The 15,995-nt window shown below is 50.0% G+C and overlaps 2 protein-coding genes across 2 annotated transcripts in view; one reads left to right on the top strand and one right to left on the bottom strand.

Moving 5' to 3' along the window:
• Positions 1 to 7,244, top strand: part of CNOT1 (CCR4-NOT transcription complex subunit 1) — a 61,173-nt gene extending 53,929 nt beyond the window's left edge. Inside the window, exons 41-49 of the mRNA XM_082489665.1 lie at positions 235 to 398; positions 676 to 793; positions 1,265 to 1,366; positions 1,636 to 1,809; positions 3,334 to 3,483; positions 4,575 to 4,755; positions 5,565 to 5,697; positions 5,802 to 5,936; positions 6,093 to 7,244. Coding sequence (XP_082345791.1) covers positions 235 to 398; positions 676 to 793; positions 1,265 to 1,366; positions 1,636 to 1,809; positions 3,334 to 3,483; positions 4,575 to 4,755; positions 5,565 to 5,697; positions 5,802 to 5,936; positions 6,093 to 6,171 — 1,236 coding nt within the window. The 3' untranslated portion in view covers positions 6,172 to 7,244. The remainder of the gene's footprint in view (positions 1 to 234; positions 399 to 675; positions 794 to 1,264; positions 1,367 to 1,635; positions 1,810 to 3,333; positions 3,484 to 4,574; positions 4,756 to 5,564; positions 5,698 to 5,801; positions 5,937 to 6,092) is intronic.
• A 1,654-nt stretch (positions 7,245 to 8,898) lies between these two features.
• Positions 8,899 to 13,775, bottom strand: SETD6 (SET domain containing 6, protein lysine methyltransferase). The gene is made up of 7 exons (XM_082489371.1): positions 13,656 to 13,775; positions 13,003 to 13,144; positions 12,106 to 12,300; positions 11,834 to 11,957; positions 11,344 to 11,524; positions 10,986 to 11,128; positions 8,899 to 9,990 (listed from the first exon to the last, which is right to left on the bottom strand). Exons 1-7 carry the CDS (start codon positions 13,759 to 13,761, stop codon positions 9,682 to 9,684), a joined length of 1,200 nt encoding a protein of 399 aa, XP_082345497.1. The 5' UTR covers positions 13,762 to 13,775; the 3' UTR covers positions 8,899 to 9,681.
• Positions 13,776 to 15,995: the final 2,220 nt, after the last annotated feature.

Here is a 15,995-nt window from a genome sequence, read left to right on the forward strand (position 1 = left end):
CAGTCATTGTGACTGTGATCCCTGGCACAAGGAGAGCAAAGTATAGTGGTTTGAAGTCACTGATACAGATTATAATATAAATTTATGTAATGCTTCCAAGAACTAGAATTTTTGGTTCTCATTAGAATCTACTGATTTTTCTTTTTTTTTTTTACTGATGATTAAAGTATTATCTACAGTCTGACTTGCACAGTAATGCTTGCTGGCACCTCTGAGATGTCTTGATCTCTTTAGGTTCTCGGTATTGTTGTGGGAGTTCTTCTGCAAGACCATGATGTTCGGCAAAGTGAGTTTCAGCAACTTCCTTACCATCGCATTTTCATCATGTTGCTGTTGGAATTAAATGCTCCTGAGCACGTGCTGGAGACCATCAACTTCCAGACGCTCACAGCTTTCTGGTATGTATTTGAGACTGTCCATGACGCTCATCCTTTCCTGGTAGGATCCATATTTTTCATCTGAAGGCTATCTGACTGTTCCTTTGTGGTGGCTTAATCACATTTGGAATAACTGGTTCTCCTGTAGACTGTCCACTTGCTTGTTTTAAGGAAGATGACTGGTAAACCCCAAGATGCTAAAATGCCTTGCTTTTAGGGCTGTGTATGTTTTTCCTCAATGTTACGAAAAGCAATCTTATTGCTGTGCACTTCTAACCTGCTCTAACTTTTCTTTCAGTAACACATTTCACATCCTGAGGCCTACAAAAGCTCCAGGTTTTGTTTATGCCTGGCTGGAACTGATCTCCCATCGGATATTTATTGCAAGAATGCTGGCACATACACCACAGCAGAAGGTGTGGCTGCAGTTTATCTTTTCTGAATTAAAAAGCTCACACAGATGCTTATCTGGTGTGGTGCTGTTTCACATCTCTCGAAGTGCACTAGTGGCATGGCTGTTCTGTTTTTGTTGTCTTCCGTATTCACAGTAACCTAACTGCATGGAGGAGAGTCTCTGTATCCGTAAACTAGGGAATATAGGGTGAATTGAATTTAATAAACGTCCTTTTGTCAAAGTCTGGAAGAGCTGTAGTCTAGACCAAATACCGCCAGCTCGGCATGGCATGTTGAGTGTTCTGGAGACACCCATAGTATATGTTGTGCAGCGACAGCCCTTGAAATGAGCTGTGCTGCCCTCACTACTAGAGCTAGCTGGTACGATGTAACTTCGATCCAGCTTTATATGAAGATCAGTCTAACTATAATTTTGAACTTATGACAACCGCTCTTCATTGTACGTTTTCCACCTGCTGTTTTTCTTTCGACAGGGTTGGCCTATGTATGCCCAGTTACTGATTGATCTTTTCAAGTACTTGGCTCCTTTCCTTAGAAATGTGGAACTCACCAAACCTATGCAAATTCTTTACAAGGTAAAAAAAATCTCACCTAATAGATGCTACTTCCAACCAAAGTTGTCTGAAAGTAGAGGTGTTCTGGTAGCAAAATAGCATTTACTCTTCTTTTATAATTTATACCTTAAGAGTTAAATGGAAATCTGGTGTGGGACAGAAACAGGCTGCCTTCCCAGATTAATTTCTTCCTGTTAATGTTAACCACATGTCACAGAAGGATGGCTCTGCAAGCTCTTGTGCAGTTTCAACAGTTACACACCTCTTTACTATTACATTGTATTTCACAGGGTACTCTGCGTGTGTTGCTGGTCTTGTTGCATGATTTCCCAGAATTTCTTTGTGACTACCACTATGGGTTCTGTGATGTGATCCCACCTAACTGTATTCAGCTAAGGAATCTGATCCTGAGTGCCTTCCCACGGAACATGAGGCTTCCAGACCCTTTTACCCCCAATCTAAAGGTAGGACTTACTTTCATGAGATTGGTAATGGGAAGCTTGGATGCTCCAGATAGTCTTTATTCAGTTGGTTTTGGCAGAAGCTGTGAAATTTGGGGAACAATTTAACTGATATTTGAATTAATGCAACTATTAGAAAGTTAACAGGTAATTGGAAACTGAAGTGACATAGCAGCTAGCAGAACAGCATTCTTTAAAGCATGAAGGTTTGAATTATGTTTGTAATGCTCAATGTTTGACAGTTTCCGTAGAGCTGGATGCAATCCTTGTCCTGTAGAGCACAGTGGTATGAAACGTGTCGTGGTTGGAAGTATAACACTAGACTCTGGTCTGTGTGGCTTCATTGGCACCTGTAGATACTTACTGTGCTTGCGAGGTCTGTGCAGGTTCAACCTGAAAGGACAGGCTGTTGAGACTTGTTACATGAGAACTGTGGAGTCTCCCACTCTGGAGCCATTCCAAACCCACCTGGACTCCGTCCTGTGCAACTGCTGTAGGTGCTCCTGCTCTGGCAGGGGGTGGGACTGGGGGAGCTCCAGAGGGCCCTTCCCACCCTCACCACTCTGGGATGCTGTGAACTGCATCAAGAACCTAGCTCTTGCATGGAAAACCAGAGGGCTTTTCAGTTTCCAAAGGGAGACTGACTTGATGGCATCCTTAGATCTGAGTGGCACACACTGTTGGAGCATCTTTATCATTTTATGGTCTCATTTGTCACTGGAAAACAAGAGGACTTGAGCAGTCTTTGTGGCTTTGCTGTTTCAAAGTTCAGCCAACGGTTCTACTGTTTTTGTTCAGCTTGTGCCAAATTGTGTAGCACTTGCTCAGCAGGGCGCGTGGCAACTGGAGTTCACTTAACTAATTTTTGAAGAGCTGGTGTCCCAGCACTTTGTAATTGTGAATACTTTTTGAGAAACAGGGATGCCATCTTATCTTGAAAACAATGAGATAAACCGCCGTTCTGAAACAAGCCTCTTGCATAATGGGGAGAGACTTTGAGAAGTGTTAATGTTATCTAATTAAATCTTTGGGCATATGCCAGTCTCCTAATCGTGGAATGATTAGAAGCAAACTTTCTCACACTGCTAAAGCACTGTCCTGTTATTCCTCCTTGCCTGAGCTGTGCTGGCTGATGGGAGCGAAGCTGCAATGCTCATTCTTGAGACTGAAGGAAGGCTGTTTTTGACTCGTGGGGATGTTTGTATTTTTTTTTTTTTTAAACTACCAAACTGTCTTGAGTGTAGAGAGCGAGACTTCAAAGGAGGTGACTGAATTCCCTTACGGCCTGCGCCCTTGAATTCTTTTATCCTCTAGTCTCAAGTTTTTGAGACAGTCGTCTAATAAGTTTGCACATTAGAGACCAAGTTTCTTCTGAAATCTGCAAAAGTCTAGTGTTTCCTTCTCATTGCTGGTAGGAAAAAGTGGTCAACAGCAGTAGTTAATGTAATATCACACACAGAACTGCTATTGCAATCTGTTTCTTTAGAGATTGCTTATGGTTTTGTGGCCTGTTTTTTGCCTCCGCAGGTGGACATGTTAAGTGAGATTAATATTGCTCCACGAATACTCACAAATTTCACTGGAGTGATGCCACCTCAGTTCAAGAAAGACTTGGATTCCTATCTCAAAACCCGTTCTCCGGTCACCTTTTTGTCTGACTTGCGCAGCAACCTACAAGTGAGTGGCTGTTTTCTGAGGATGCTGAATTTAGTGTGGGACAAACGATGATCTGAGTCACGCTCCTTTCTTCCAGGAATTCTGTTGGTGTGTAGCAAGCATATGTTCCAGGTAGTAGAAAAGCCTGTGAAAATGCACACTTCTCAGAATAAACTCTTCTACCACTCCCTAGCAGGATGTTTAAGTGTGTTTTAAGCAGTTTCAGCCAGATGGAATTTAAGGAAAGAAGAATGTTGACTTTAACAACCTAAAAGGGTCTGATTTTAAAAGCAGCTGGTTTCATCTACATGAGCTGCCAAATGCTTGTGTTTGTTAGTGAAAATTTAAGGTTATCTAAAACTTAGATAACGTGTCTCTGCTGCACAACCTTGCAAATCTTTAGTGAAGAATGGAGTAGAGCTGATTGCATCAAGCTTGCTATTTTTTTTTTTGTCCTCAACCCCTGGGTGCTGAAGACTCTCGTGGCTTCTGTCGCACGACTCCAGCACTGCTTATCCCGGAGTTGGCTGAGATTCAATGGGTTTTATCAAACTCAATTGTGGGTTTTTAGAATCTGATTAAATTTTGACTCCAGATGGATTGGTTGTTATAGAAATCTATGACTCTGCATGCTAATGCTTTAGGGGTTAAAAAAAAATGTAAATGAGCCAGTTCAGAATTGTTAGCCATCAATATCGGAGCTTGGCTTGCCACAGGCTTCAGGACTGAAGTCGGACTTTCTCAAGAAATTGCTCAGACTGAAGCATTCACACAGGTGATGTGCATTTCAGCCAGCCTCAGGCACTGCTGGTGAATTCAGATTGCCTTTACCTGCTTTGGTTTGTTTGGTTTTTTTAGTTTTTTTAGGCAGGGAGTAGGAAAATTGTCTGTTGGGTCTGTCAGCACTTTGCTGATGTTTTTGAATATATATATATAAAAAAAAAACCCTGCTATATTACAAAAAAGTAAATGCCAAATTGAATTTGTGGATGTCCGTGTGTGGTGTTGTCTGTATAATCAAGAAGATACTTGGATGCTGTTGTTGTACATGTTGTACCTTCGATTGCGGAAGGAATATAAGATGTTAATGCTTTCCGTATCTTTGCCATTAGGTATCAAATGAACCTGGAAACCGCTACAACATCCAGCTGATTAATGCACTGGTGCTCTATGTGGGTACTCAAGCTATTGCGCACATTCACAACAAAGGCAGCACACCCTCTATGAGCACCATTACCCACTCAGCTCACATGGACATCTTCCAGAATTTGGCAGTAGACCTGGACACTGAAGGTGAGCTGGAAATGCTTCTAGTTCATGCAAAGTCAAATTTAACAGCAGATTGTTTGAGCTATGAGGAATACAGAAGATCATTTCACATAGCCGCTAGTGAATTGACAGTGAGTAATGCCATGTTAGAGTATTAAACTCTGCATACGGGAGCAATATTAAAACCAAATGTTTGAGGTATTAAAGGGAAAGAGAAATAAGTTTAAGGCAGAGGAAGTGAATTCTTGCTGCCCCATCAGCTTGGGTTGGTAAGGCTTTTTCATATCTTCAGTTGGTTTTATTTCATAGAACCACAGAATGGTTTAGGTTGGAAAGGACCTTGAAGATCATCTCATTCCACCCCCCTGCCCTGGGCAGGGACACCTCCCACCAGCCCAGGTTGCTCCAAGCCCCATCCAACCTGGCCTTGAACACCTCCAGGGATGGGGCAGCCACAGCTTCTCGGGGCAACCTGTGCCAGGAGCTCACCACCCACACAATGAAAAATTTCTTCCCAATATCTCATCTAACTCTCCCCTCTTTTGGTGTAAAACTGTTCCCCCTCATCTGTAGCTCCCCTCCCTGATCCAGAGTCCCTCCCCGGCTTTCCTGGAGCCCCTTTACACACTGGAAGGGGCTCTAAGGTCTCCCTGGAGCCTTCTCTTCTCCAGGCTGAACACCCCCAACTCCCTCAGCCTGGAAGAGTACCTTCTTGTACCTTCATAAGGCAGGCTCACAAACCTTACTCTTAAGCAATACTAGTAGTTGCTGCTTTATTCCTTTGTGTGTGTGTAAGGAAAACCACATGTACTCACTGTTTCTTCCTCTTGCAGGCCGGTACCTTTTCTTGAACGCAATTGCCAATCAGCTGCGCTACCCCAACAGTCACACCCACTACTTCAGCTGCACCATGTTGTACCTGTTTGCGGAGGCCAACACCGAGGCCATCCAGGAGCAGATCACTAGGTGAGAGGGAAGGCGATGAACTTGCCAGCGTTCAGCTCCTCGCTTTCTTTCCGTGTGTATTTCGGACCTTTGAGCTCTTAACTGGTTTTACTTTTGGATTTCAGGGTTCTCTTGGAACGATTGATTGTAAATAGGCCTCATCCCTGGGGTCTCCTTATTACTTTCATTGAGCTGATAAAAAACCCAGCGTTTAAGTTCTGGAACCATGAGTTCGTTCACTGCGCTCCAGAAATTGAGAAGTGAGTATAAGTTATCCATTAAAAAAAAAATCTTGGGAAAAAAAAAAATACATCTGAAGGAAGGGCTGAGAGGCACCTTGAGTTTTTGGGGCTTTATAGCAGAAGCCCCATTTGCTGCCGTAAACGCACCTAACGCTGCTTTGCCTCTGTGTTCAGGTTGTTCCAGTCAGTTGCACAGTGCTGCATGGGGCAGAAGCAGGCCCAGCAAGTAATGGAAGGGACTGGTGCCAGTTAGATGAGCTGCATCTTGTGTCGTAAGCGTGCCAGCCTGGAGGTCCCCGTCCCATCGACTGACAGAAGACTCTGTAAGGCTCCTCCTGACCTTCCCAGCCCCCTCGATTGGGTAGATGCCACAGACCCTGGGTGAAAGTCTTACGTGGGCACGTTCCAAAGTTTGAAACAAAATTTTTTTTTTTTGACTCTTGGCCAAAATTCAGAAGATGCTGTGAATATCATTTTGAACTAGTGTAAATACGAGGAACAGAAACGTTTGTCTGGACTTTTGGGTTTGTGCAAATTGTGTAAAAAAAGGCAGGTGGGTAACTGGTGCCTGTCCAGCTTGTAATAAAGGGGCAGCTGCCGATGCCAAGCACTTGTCTGGGGCAGACCTCCTTGTCCTGACATTCCCAGACTCCCAAAGAATATTGAAAAGCCAGTTATAATATTATGTAACTTATTTTTCTTTATGTGGATGGGGGACCTTTAAATCACTAAGTTGTTTTACAGGGTGGGGAAAAGAAAAGGGGTGGCTGTGTTTGGAATATGGGAATACTATGGAGTAAGGGAGGGGTGAGGGAGGGGTTAAAGGTTCAGTGTTGCTTTCCCCCCACCCTCATCAAATGCTGACAGCAAGTGGAGTGGCAGGCAGAGAATGCCTCCTTTCTGGTGGAGAAGACACACCTCAGGCCCTTTGGGAGAGGGTCAGCTGTTTTTAGTAAAGAAACCAGAGACCAGGCCTATAGCTTTTTCTTTTCTTTTTTTTTTTTTTGACACTTGTAAATTTTGGAAGGTGGGGGGTTAAATCTAAACCTTTTCCCACCCCCCCACCCTATGACCACACAGTATAAGTTTGTAAAAAAAAAAAAAAAAAAAAAAAAAAAAAAAAAAAAAACACAAAAGAAAACAAAAAAAACCCAACAAAAAAAAAACCCAAAGGACCAATACAGCCCATTTTGTAAGGATTTTGAATGTTTTGTAAAGTATTGGTCCATGTGTTGTATTTTGTAGCCTTTCTAGTTCTTGGGCTTTAGTTCTCCCACTTCTTGTATGTATGCATACTGTAGTTACACATTAAAGTCATGACATGCAGCACGTGCCACTGTGCTTACTCTCTCCAGTTCCATCCTGCCCGGCCAGTTGATGTCTTTCAAAGTCTGTTCCACCCAGCCAAAACCTGCCAGTTTCCCAGTGTGTTTTTGGGCGCTGCCTGTTGAAAGCAACTGGGCTTGTTTTCTAGGGTGAAGTGGCGAAGTCAGAGGGGAAAATTATTACGACTAGCCTTGCTTTGAAGGAAAGGACAGTGGTGCGGGAATAGGAGTATCTTAGTTGCGAGTTGATTAGCAGAGTTTGTCTCCGACAAAGTTGTGCTGGAAAGGAGACTGCATGTAGTGGAGGGATGCAGAGCGCGGACTGCAGAGCTGCTGTGTTCCTTGTGACTTGCACCCTGCTGTGAACACGTTCGCTTCAGCAAGGATGGGTGCAGGGTTGCTAGTTAGCTGTAATAAGGTTGGGTGGCTTCAGGGTTTGCTAATACTGCAAACTCCTTTAGCCTACGCCTTGCAACCTGGCAGGTACTAGGGAATAAAGCTTCTCTGCTTGCTTTTTGGATAACATCACTAGTTTCTTGAAGCTAGTTGACCGCTGTTGTTATGGTGGAGAGGTCACGTTTTCCTGCTCAGGGTTAAGGGATTGCGTACCTGGCTGTGCTTCTGCTGCACAGAGTTAAAACAAGATCCAAGGGACCACTGAGCCAGCTGTGCCAAGGGGAGCTGCAGCTCAAGAGGAATTCTCTCTCTGTGACCTGTTCCTGGGCAGTGGTTTTCTTGGTTGCCTGTGCTTAAAGGAGTAATCTCTTGCCAGTTCCTACAATTCCCTGGCATTTGTTTTGCAGATCAGTAGTTGTGCTGAAATTGAACCTTCCAAAGTTGGAAATTTTTTTTGTTCTGGTGTTAAACTCAAGTTTACTCTTCCTCCCATGTTAGGTTAGGATATGGAGAATTATCAGCAACCAGTTTTTCTTTATCTAGTCTGGATGCCATGGGATTTTGTCCTGCCATTTAACTCTAGCAACCATACGCAGAACTTAATGACTTGTCCTAACAACTCAAAAGCTCAAAGGTCTCTCTGGTTCTGTACTAATGCTGCTGTCCATGGCTGGTTCCCTTCAGACTTTGTAAGAACTGTTAGGCCAGTGTAAAGAGGGGGTGGAAGGTGGATAGGACTCAGCCAAGATCCCAGTAACACAAGTTGGGCTGGTGGGATGGAGGCCGCTGCCGTTCATATCCTCTCTTGGCAGGTAAGGAACCTCCAGCTGCTCCTGCCAAAGTAAGTGGTGCTGGTGGCAGCTCCCCAGGGATTACCAGTGTCCTTGCCAGCAGGTGCCCTGGGTGTAATGCACTTTGTGTTAAAGAAATGAAGACTAACCTTTTGATCCACAGCGTGCCCAGTCTGAAATCTAGTCTGCTGTAGGAAGAGAAGAGCCAAGATAGCACACTGGACTCTGAAACAGCCACTGCATTGCACCACTGTAAAAGGGGAATTAAAAAAACCCTACCCTCGGTACTGTTCAACCACCCTGGCCCCCAGCAGCGCAGGCAGGGCTGGAGCTGACCTTGTATATATAGGAGTACAGTGTGGGTTTTGCTTGTTGGCAATGCTTCTAACTGCAGCAGCAGCAAAGATCCCCCCCTCCTTTTAGGTGGGGTTTTGCACCCCGTTGAAGTAGACAGCGTTGGCTGGGTAGAAAACATTGTCTTTATTAAATAGAGCTTGGCCTGCAAACCTCCAGTGTTTTGTCATGCCAAAACAACTGAGGAGAAAAATATTAATATAGCTGAATGTGATGCAGGGAAGAACTATATGAAGTGGAGGACGTGTATCGAATGCTCAGCCTACCACAGCCTCAGAACTGTCACTCTGCTCCTTTACAGAGTAGTCTCAAGCCCATACAGAAATGCCTTTTATAGCGGTACAAGGAGATATCTTGCTATACTGAGCCTACATGAAAACCCAGATGGATGGGCTTGTGCTCTTCAAGACGCTCAGTATCAACAAAATATAGGTGAAGAGTTTGTCACATCTCCATCTGCCAGAAGTTTGCTCTAAACCCCTGTAAGGTAAGAGCCACCAGCTGGATTTCGGCCCTCTTCATCTGGACAAGGAGCAGTTCTTGCCTTAAATTTCTGATGCTAAATGAGGAAACCCACCTGCTGTTCTGACAGAGTGCGTCTTGTTTTCCTACGGCAGCTATTACAGGATCTGGGTTTTCTTAAGTCCTCTAGAAGAAGGTGGTGGTTGTGCTCCAGAGCTCTCACTGTATGGTAATGCCACCCAAAACCACTTTGGTGCTGTGGAGATTTTGTTCGTGTAGAGGTAGCTAAAAAGCCACATGCTGTAGGAGAAACAAATCGGCCCATATTTAATCTTGCCATCTGTTCTTGCTGCTGTAGAAGAGCTGCCCAGAGGCTGACCTGACCTCTTCCCAAACAGAGTTCCAGGCAGTTCATTTCCAGGGGCGACGAGGTTTCTACCCTACCAGCTCGAGCAGCTGATGCAAGATCCTTTTCTGTCCATAGCGCACATGCAAAGCTTGCTGCTCCCTTCGGCTCAGTTTCTCATAAGCCTCCTTGTTTAGCAAGTCCTGCTCCGCTTTCAAGTCTGACCTGTAGGACTCCAGGGTCAGCAGCACACTGTCGTAAAGAAGCTTCTTGCAAGGGGTTTTAAGTCTGGAGAGAGCCTCGTTAGAAAGGGTAGAGTTCTCCTCTTCCTCGCTGTCATCTTCCCAGCCGTCTTGTTCCTTATACTCCTTGAATTCTTCTTCCGACATGCACAGCACCTGTAATGACCCAGGCAAAGAGACAAGTCACTGGCAGTGCGGGGACATCAGGCTTTCTCCTCTGGACGGTTGTGGTCTTGGGGCCACGTGGAGCAGGTGAATTATTCCTCAGCTGCACTAAAGGTGAGAGAGTAAAACTGGCATAGATACCTGATTGCAAATAACTTGGGGGTTAGAAGAACATTCAAACAGCAAACCTGGGTGTTGGGAACAGTCTTGAAGGACATCTCGGCTGGTACCTACAAAGATGCAAAGCTCTCGAACAGCAGCAGCCCCAGAGCTGGTCAAGAGCAGTTCATAAGTACACGTGAGTGGTTAGTTCAGGAGAGGAAGATGACAGTAACAATACCTGAAGTGGGGAGATGGGCAACCACACCCCCTACCGCTTTTCACGCAGGAGTGTTGGTACCTAAATGCTTTTACAGGCTTGTAACCTTTCACTGAACCATTCTGCATGCTGGTTTGCACACACAATCCCAGAACGGTCGCAGCTGGAAGGGACCCCTGGAGACCATCCAGTCCAACCCCCCTGCTACAGCAGGGTCACCTACAGCAGGTTGCAGTCTTCTCCAGACTGAAAAGCCCCAAGTCCCTCAGCTTTTCCTCAGCAGAAAGATGCTCCAGTCCCCTGATCATCTTTTTGTAGCCCTTTGGACCCTCTCCAGCAGTTCCATGTCCTTCTTGACCAGGGAGCCCAGAACTGGACACAGCACTCCAGATGTGGCCTCACCAGGGCAGAACAGAGGGGGAGGATGACCTCCCTCGCCCTGCTGGCCACGCTCTTCTTGATGCCCCCCAGGATGCCATTGGCCACCTTGGCCACCAGGGCACATTGCTGGCTCATGGGCATCCTGTTGTCCACTCCCAGGTGGTCCCTTTCCACAGAGCTGCTCTCCAGCAGGTCAGCCCCCAACCTGTACTGATGCACAGCTGCCGTATGCTTCAGTCTGAGCTCTTCCTTGGGTAGCTCTTCCACTGTCTTTGGCTGTGCTTACCTTCAGGGTTGTGGACAGCTCTTCCTCTGTCAACACCTCCTCCCAGCCAAGCACGAAGGCACCTTCCTCCCCCACCATCTCCAGCTGGCACAAGAAGTCCCACTGCTCCAAGACCAGCCGCTGCTCTGCTTCGCTTCTGGCACCTGTTTTAAAGACAGCAGAGCTGCAAAAACCCAACTCAGGTTGCAGCAGAGGGGGTGGCAGTGAATGGAGAAGGGGAAACAGGAGAAAACCGGTGCCTGTCCCCAGCACCTGAAATGCTTATTTTTCATGGCACCCTTGACCCCTGCTTCGCTACATCACTATTTAACAGAGACCCCACACACACACCCCGTCCTTTCCCAAAGCTGCCACTCACGCCGCAGCGCTGCCTTGCGTACTGTCACCATCTGGATGTCGGCCGTGTCGTTGGTGTTGCCAGGATACGGCTCCGCAAAGCCGTACATGTGCAGGAGCTGCCAGTTGGCCATCTGCCCATAGGTGTTGAAGATCTCCTGCCCTTTGCCGATGGGCCGTGTTGTAACCATACGCAAACATTGCTGCAAGCAGGGAGAGAAGAGGCGCTCAGAGCTGCGCTGATCCTGCCGTGCTCAGAAAAACGCTGTTTCAAAGAGGCTCAGATGATGCTAAGCTCTTCCTAGCTAAAGCCAGACATGCAGCGGGGGAGAACGTTGAGCAAAATAGCTTCGGATTAATGAGATCCAGGCCAGACTCGCTGCCCTGGCAGGTGAGCAGCGCTGGTCTGGGTTCAGAGACCCAGCGCTGCTGTGCCACCACCGCTCCCTGAGGCCTCGCGGCCAAGAGGAACCAGCCGGTGATGCTGCCTGGCACAGCCGCTTGGCACTCACGGGTGCGTATTCCAGGTTGGCGTTGTGGTTGGCCACGTGATTCAAAATATCTGCTACAGGCACCATCATGGGAGGATTGGGCCCCTTCTCATCTTCATCTTCCTCCTCCAAAGGTTCCTGAAAGCTAAGACAAGGGAGATGAAGACAGGCCAGTTCCACACCTTGCTTCACTTTCTACTGAACGTTCTTGTGCAACTGCCACTTTTTAAGGAACGCGGCCTGTCATCATTCCCCTGTGATCCTGCTGCTTGTCCTCGCTCCTCATTTCTCACCTGTAGGCCATGACAAATGCTACCAACTGCTTGTACAACTCCAGCGTGTGCAGCTTGGGGTCAAAGATGTTGGGGTGGGACTCCATGAAAGGCAGGATGATGGAGCTGTACTCTAGGTGGATGTTAGCCAGGTCCTTATCCACAGCTTCTGGGATGCCTGTGCCCTGCAGGAGCCTTGTTCGCTCTTCTTCAGGCCTGTTGCAAGAAAAACAGCAGGTTTATCTCCATCTGCCCCAGGAGAAGGGGCTATAAACTCCTCCCTCCTTCAAAATCTCAGCTTCCTGGTGCTCTGCAGATTCCTGTTTTCTGGTCGTGCCTGTAGCTAGATCCAGCCCAGGCTACTGCCATTGACAGGACAGGGCAGGGACACCTCCCACCAGCCCAGGTTGCTCCAAGCCCTGTCCAACCTGGCCTTGAACACCTCCAGTGATGGGGCAGCCACAGCTTCTCTGGGCAACCTCCACCAGGAGCTCACCACCTGCACAGGAAAGAATTCCTTCCACATATCTCATCTAAATCTCCCCTCTTTCCACTTAAAACTGCCACCTCTTGTCCCATCGCTCCCCTCCCTGACCCAGAGTCCTTCCCCAGCTTTCCTAGAGCCTCTAGGCAGTGGAAGGCCACAATAAGGTCTCCCCGGAGCCTTCTCTTCTCCAGGCTGAACCCTCCCAACTCTCCCAGCCTGTCCTCCCAGCAGAGGGGCTCCAGCCCTTGCAGCATCTCCAGGGCCTCCTCTGGCCCCGCTCCAACAGGTCCACGTCCTTCTTGTGTTTGGGTTCCCTGAATAGAGGGATAGAGTTGTGCTGTTGGACTCATGGTCAGCAGTCCCTGGGCTGTGCCTGCTGCAGTCAGCTGTCAAACTGGGCCACCCCACATCCCCACTTGGTCTCACCTTACCAGAACATTGGGTGATCCAGGCTCCTGAAGTCCTGCCAGAGGGAGAAATAAGGCTGCCAGGGGGAGTTGCTGGCTGTGTACTCATGTAGCAGGGCCAGTAGGAGAGGCACCCAACCGGACTGGCTCTGCAGTGACTCCTGGGCTAAGGAAGCAGAGACAAGAAAAAGTGAGTCTGAGGTTTGGTCCTTTCCTTTGAGTCCAAACACATCTTCCACGAACCAAAGCCCCACACCCCAACCCTCATTGCCTGTCTTCTTCCTGGGGTGGGGAGTTCTGCTTTTAGGAGACCTCTCCAGCCTTGGGATTGAACCAGAACCTGGAGCTATGGGTGAGCCAGAACCCCCACCTTGCTGTCCTCACCCTCCTTCAGCATGGAAGGAACTACTTTTTTAACTAACAGCATCTGTCCTGGGCCTCCAGGGAAGCACCGTCCCATGGGTGGTTGCCACCTGAAGATCAGAGATGTTCCAGAAACACTTTAGCATGGCTTTAGGCTCCCTTAGGAAGCGATGGGCTTGGCCGGTGGCTGACAGCTCTGGAGCTCCAACCCCCTGCCCACAGCAGGACCCTTCCCTCGCCTTAATCGCAGCCCCCTTTCATGGAGAAGGTGGTACAGGTAGGGGAGGCGTTGCTGAGGCTTCGCCGGTGCTCACCTTGCCGCAGGAGGCCCTGGATGGAGGTGGTGTGCTGGGAGAGCAGCGCCGTGCGAGGGAGAGTGACCAAGACCTCTCCCGCCTCCAGCTCCTCGGCGGCCACCATGCCGTACCCCGCCACCGCGCCCTCCCGGCTCAGCCGCACCTGGGGCGAGAGGCCAGCGGGGGACGTTTGGGGGGGAACCGGAGGACGGGACACCCACCATCCCCCCTTGGCCCACGCTGCCTCACCTTCGGGCTGAGCTCCACACCGGCCCGCCCGCACCAGGCCAGGAAGGCGGGCAGGGCATCGGCGCTGCTGCCGTCGGCGGCCGCCGCCTGCGGGATGAAAACACCGCGGGAGGGAGCGGCGAGGCCTTCCTCCCCCGCACCCCCCCACTACTCACGCGGGGGAGTTAGAGACCACCTCGTCCCGGAGCCGCCCCGCCATGTCCCTGTCGTCCCCCACCCGCCCCGTACCTTGCGCCTCTTGGGCGCCGACGCCATGGCGCTGCCAACACGTGGGTTCTGCGTCACGTGGTCCTCGCCGGGCTCTTCCGGGTAGGCGGGAAGCTCCGCCCCCTCCCGCGAGCGACGGCGGCCGCGGAGGGACAGGAGAGGGCGGGACGGGGGGGTGAGGGGGGAGCGACGGGAACGGGCCCGCCCTGCAGCCGCCTCTCTGGGGGGCCTGGGGGTTCTCTGTGTGCCTCTCTGAGGGGCCGGGGGGGTGTCTCTGTGTTCGTTTCTGAGGGGCCTGGGGGGGTCTTTGTGTGTCTGGGGATTCTGAGGGTCCTGAGGGTCTCTGTGTGCCCTCCTGGGGTGGTCTGGGGGTCTCTGTGCCTCTCTGAGGGGCCTGGGGGTCTCTGAGGGGTCTGGGGGGGTCTCTGTGTGCCTCTCTGGGGATCTTGGGGGTCTCTGTGTTCATCTCTGGAGGGTCTCTGAGGGGGTCTGGGGTCACTGGAGGTGCTGAGGGGTCTCTGTGTGTCTCTCTGGGGGAGGTCTCTGAGGGGTCTTGGGGGGGGTCTCTCTGGGGGTCCTGAGGGGTCTGGGGGGGTCTCTGTGTGCCTGCCTGGGGGTCCTGGGGGTTGCTCTAGGGGTCTCTGAGGTGTTAGGGGTCTCTTTGTGTCTCTTTCAGGGGTCTGGGGACCCGGTGGAGCCACCCTGAGGGGTCCTGGTGCCCCTGTGGCTGCTGCGGGGCTGTGTCCCAGTGCTGCGCTCCACGGCCAGACACGAGTGGGCTCACTGGTTAAAAGCAGCAGGGGGGGTCTAATTAATCAGGATAATTACGCTCATGGCCTTATTAAGTCAACATCACCCACCCTGCTAGTGCCGAGCTCTGATCTCCCTTTTCAGGCCTGCGGCCGCCCCTCTGTTCCCCCCCTCGGGCTAATTAATCCTGTCCCTGGCCCCACCAGAAGGCAGATGTCCTCACTGGTCCCTCTAAGGAAGCCCATTAGTGCAGAGGAGGTGTTTGAGGTGGCTCTTTGCAGGACAGGGCTGTCCCCACGGCCCTGCATTCGGGGGGGGGGGGCTGTCTTTAACCTTCTCCAACCTCTTCCCGGCCGGGCTGGTGGGGTGGGTTCCCCTGGGGCAGAATGGGGAGGAAAGGTGGCCGTGGGGAGCCCCCCATGAGCTCATGGCCCCCCTCGAGGGCACGGGGTTATGGTTTGAGGAACCCACAACAATTAATTGGTGTTTAGAGAATTATTCTCTCACCACATGACCCCTCCCCACCTGGGTAGGGGAATCGGTGTAAAACAAGGAAACCCAAGGGTTGAAATCTAAACAGATTTAGTAAAATAAGACTAAATAATTAAGACCAATAATACTAAAGGACCAATATAAAATATACTAGGATTATCCTCAGCCTATTCTATCCGTAGAAGCTGTGCACTCCCCGCAGTGACAGCCCATGTGGGACCCTGCGAGCGCTGCGGCTGCGGGAGGAAGGGAAGGGCTGAGGGCTCCGGCACGGGGGCGAGGAGCTCTCAGGGTGGCAGTCATCACAGGAGAGAGAGAACTCCTCAGCAAACTTCCTAATTTACAGTGAATGTGCCATTCATGGTATGAAATAACCCTGTTGGGCAGCTTGGGTCAAGCGCTCAGATCTCGCGCAGAGCACTGACCACGACACGGCCACAGCCGCCCCTCTCCTCCGGCCGTGTTCCCCCGCGGGGAGCGGTGGGGGACAGTGGGGGGTTGGCGGCCGCCCCCACAGCCCCTGCTCACTCTCCCCGCTGGCGCATCCCAGCGGCACCGGCACCTTCCCGGGGCACATTGCCACGCTGGGCTCGGTGCCCCGCTGGGCGGCCAGTCCGGCCCGTGGGCAGGAGCCGGTGCTGAGCCCGGGGTGTGCAGGCA

The sequence above is a fragment of the Vanellus vanellus genome (genome assembly GCF_965231255.1).
Source record: "Vanellus vanellus genome assembly, chromosome: 12".
Taxonomy (NCBI): domain Eukaryota; kingdom Metazoa; phylum Chordata; class Aves; order Charadriiformes; family Charadriidae; genus Vanellus; species Vanellus vanellus.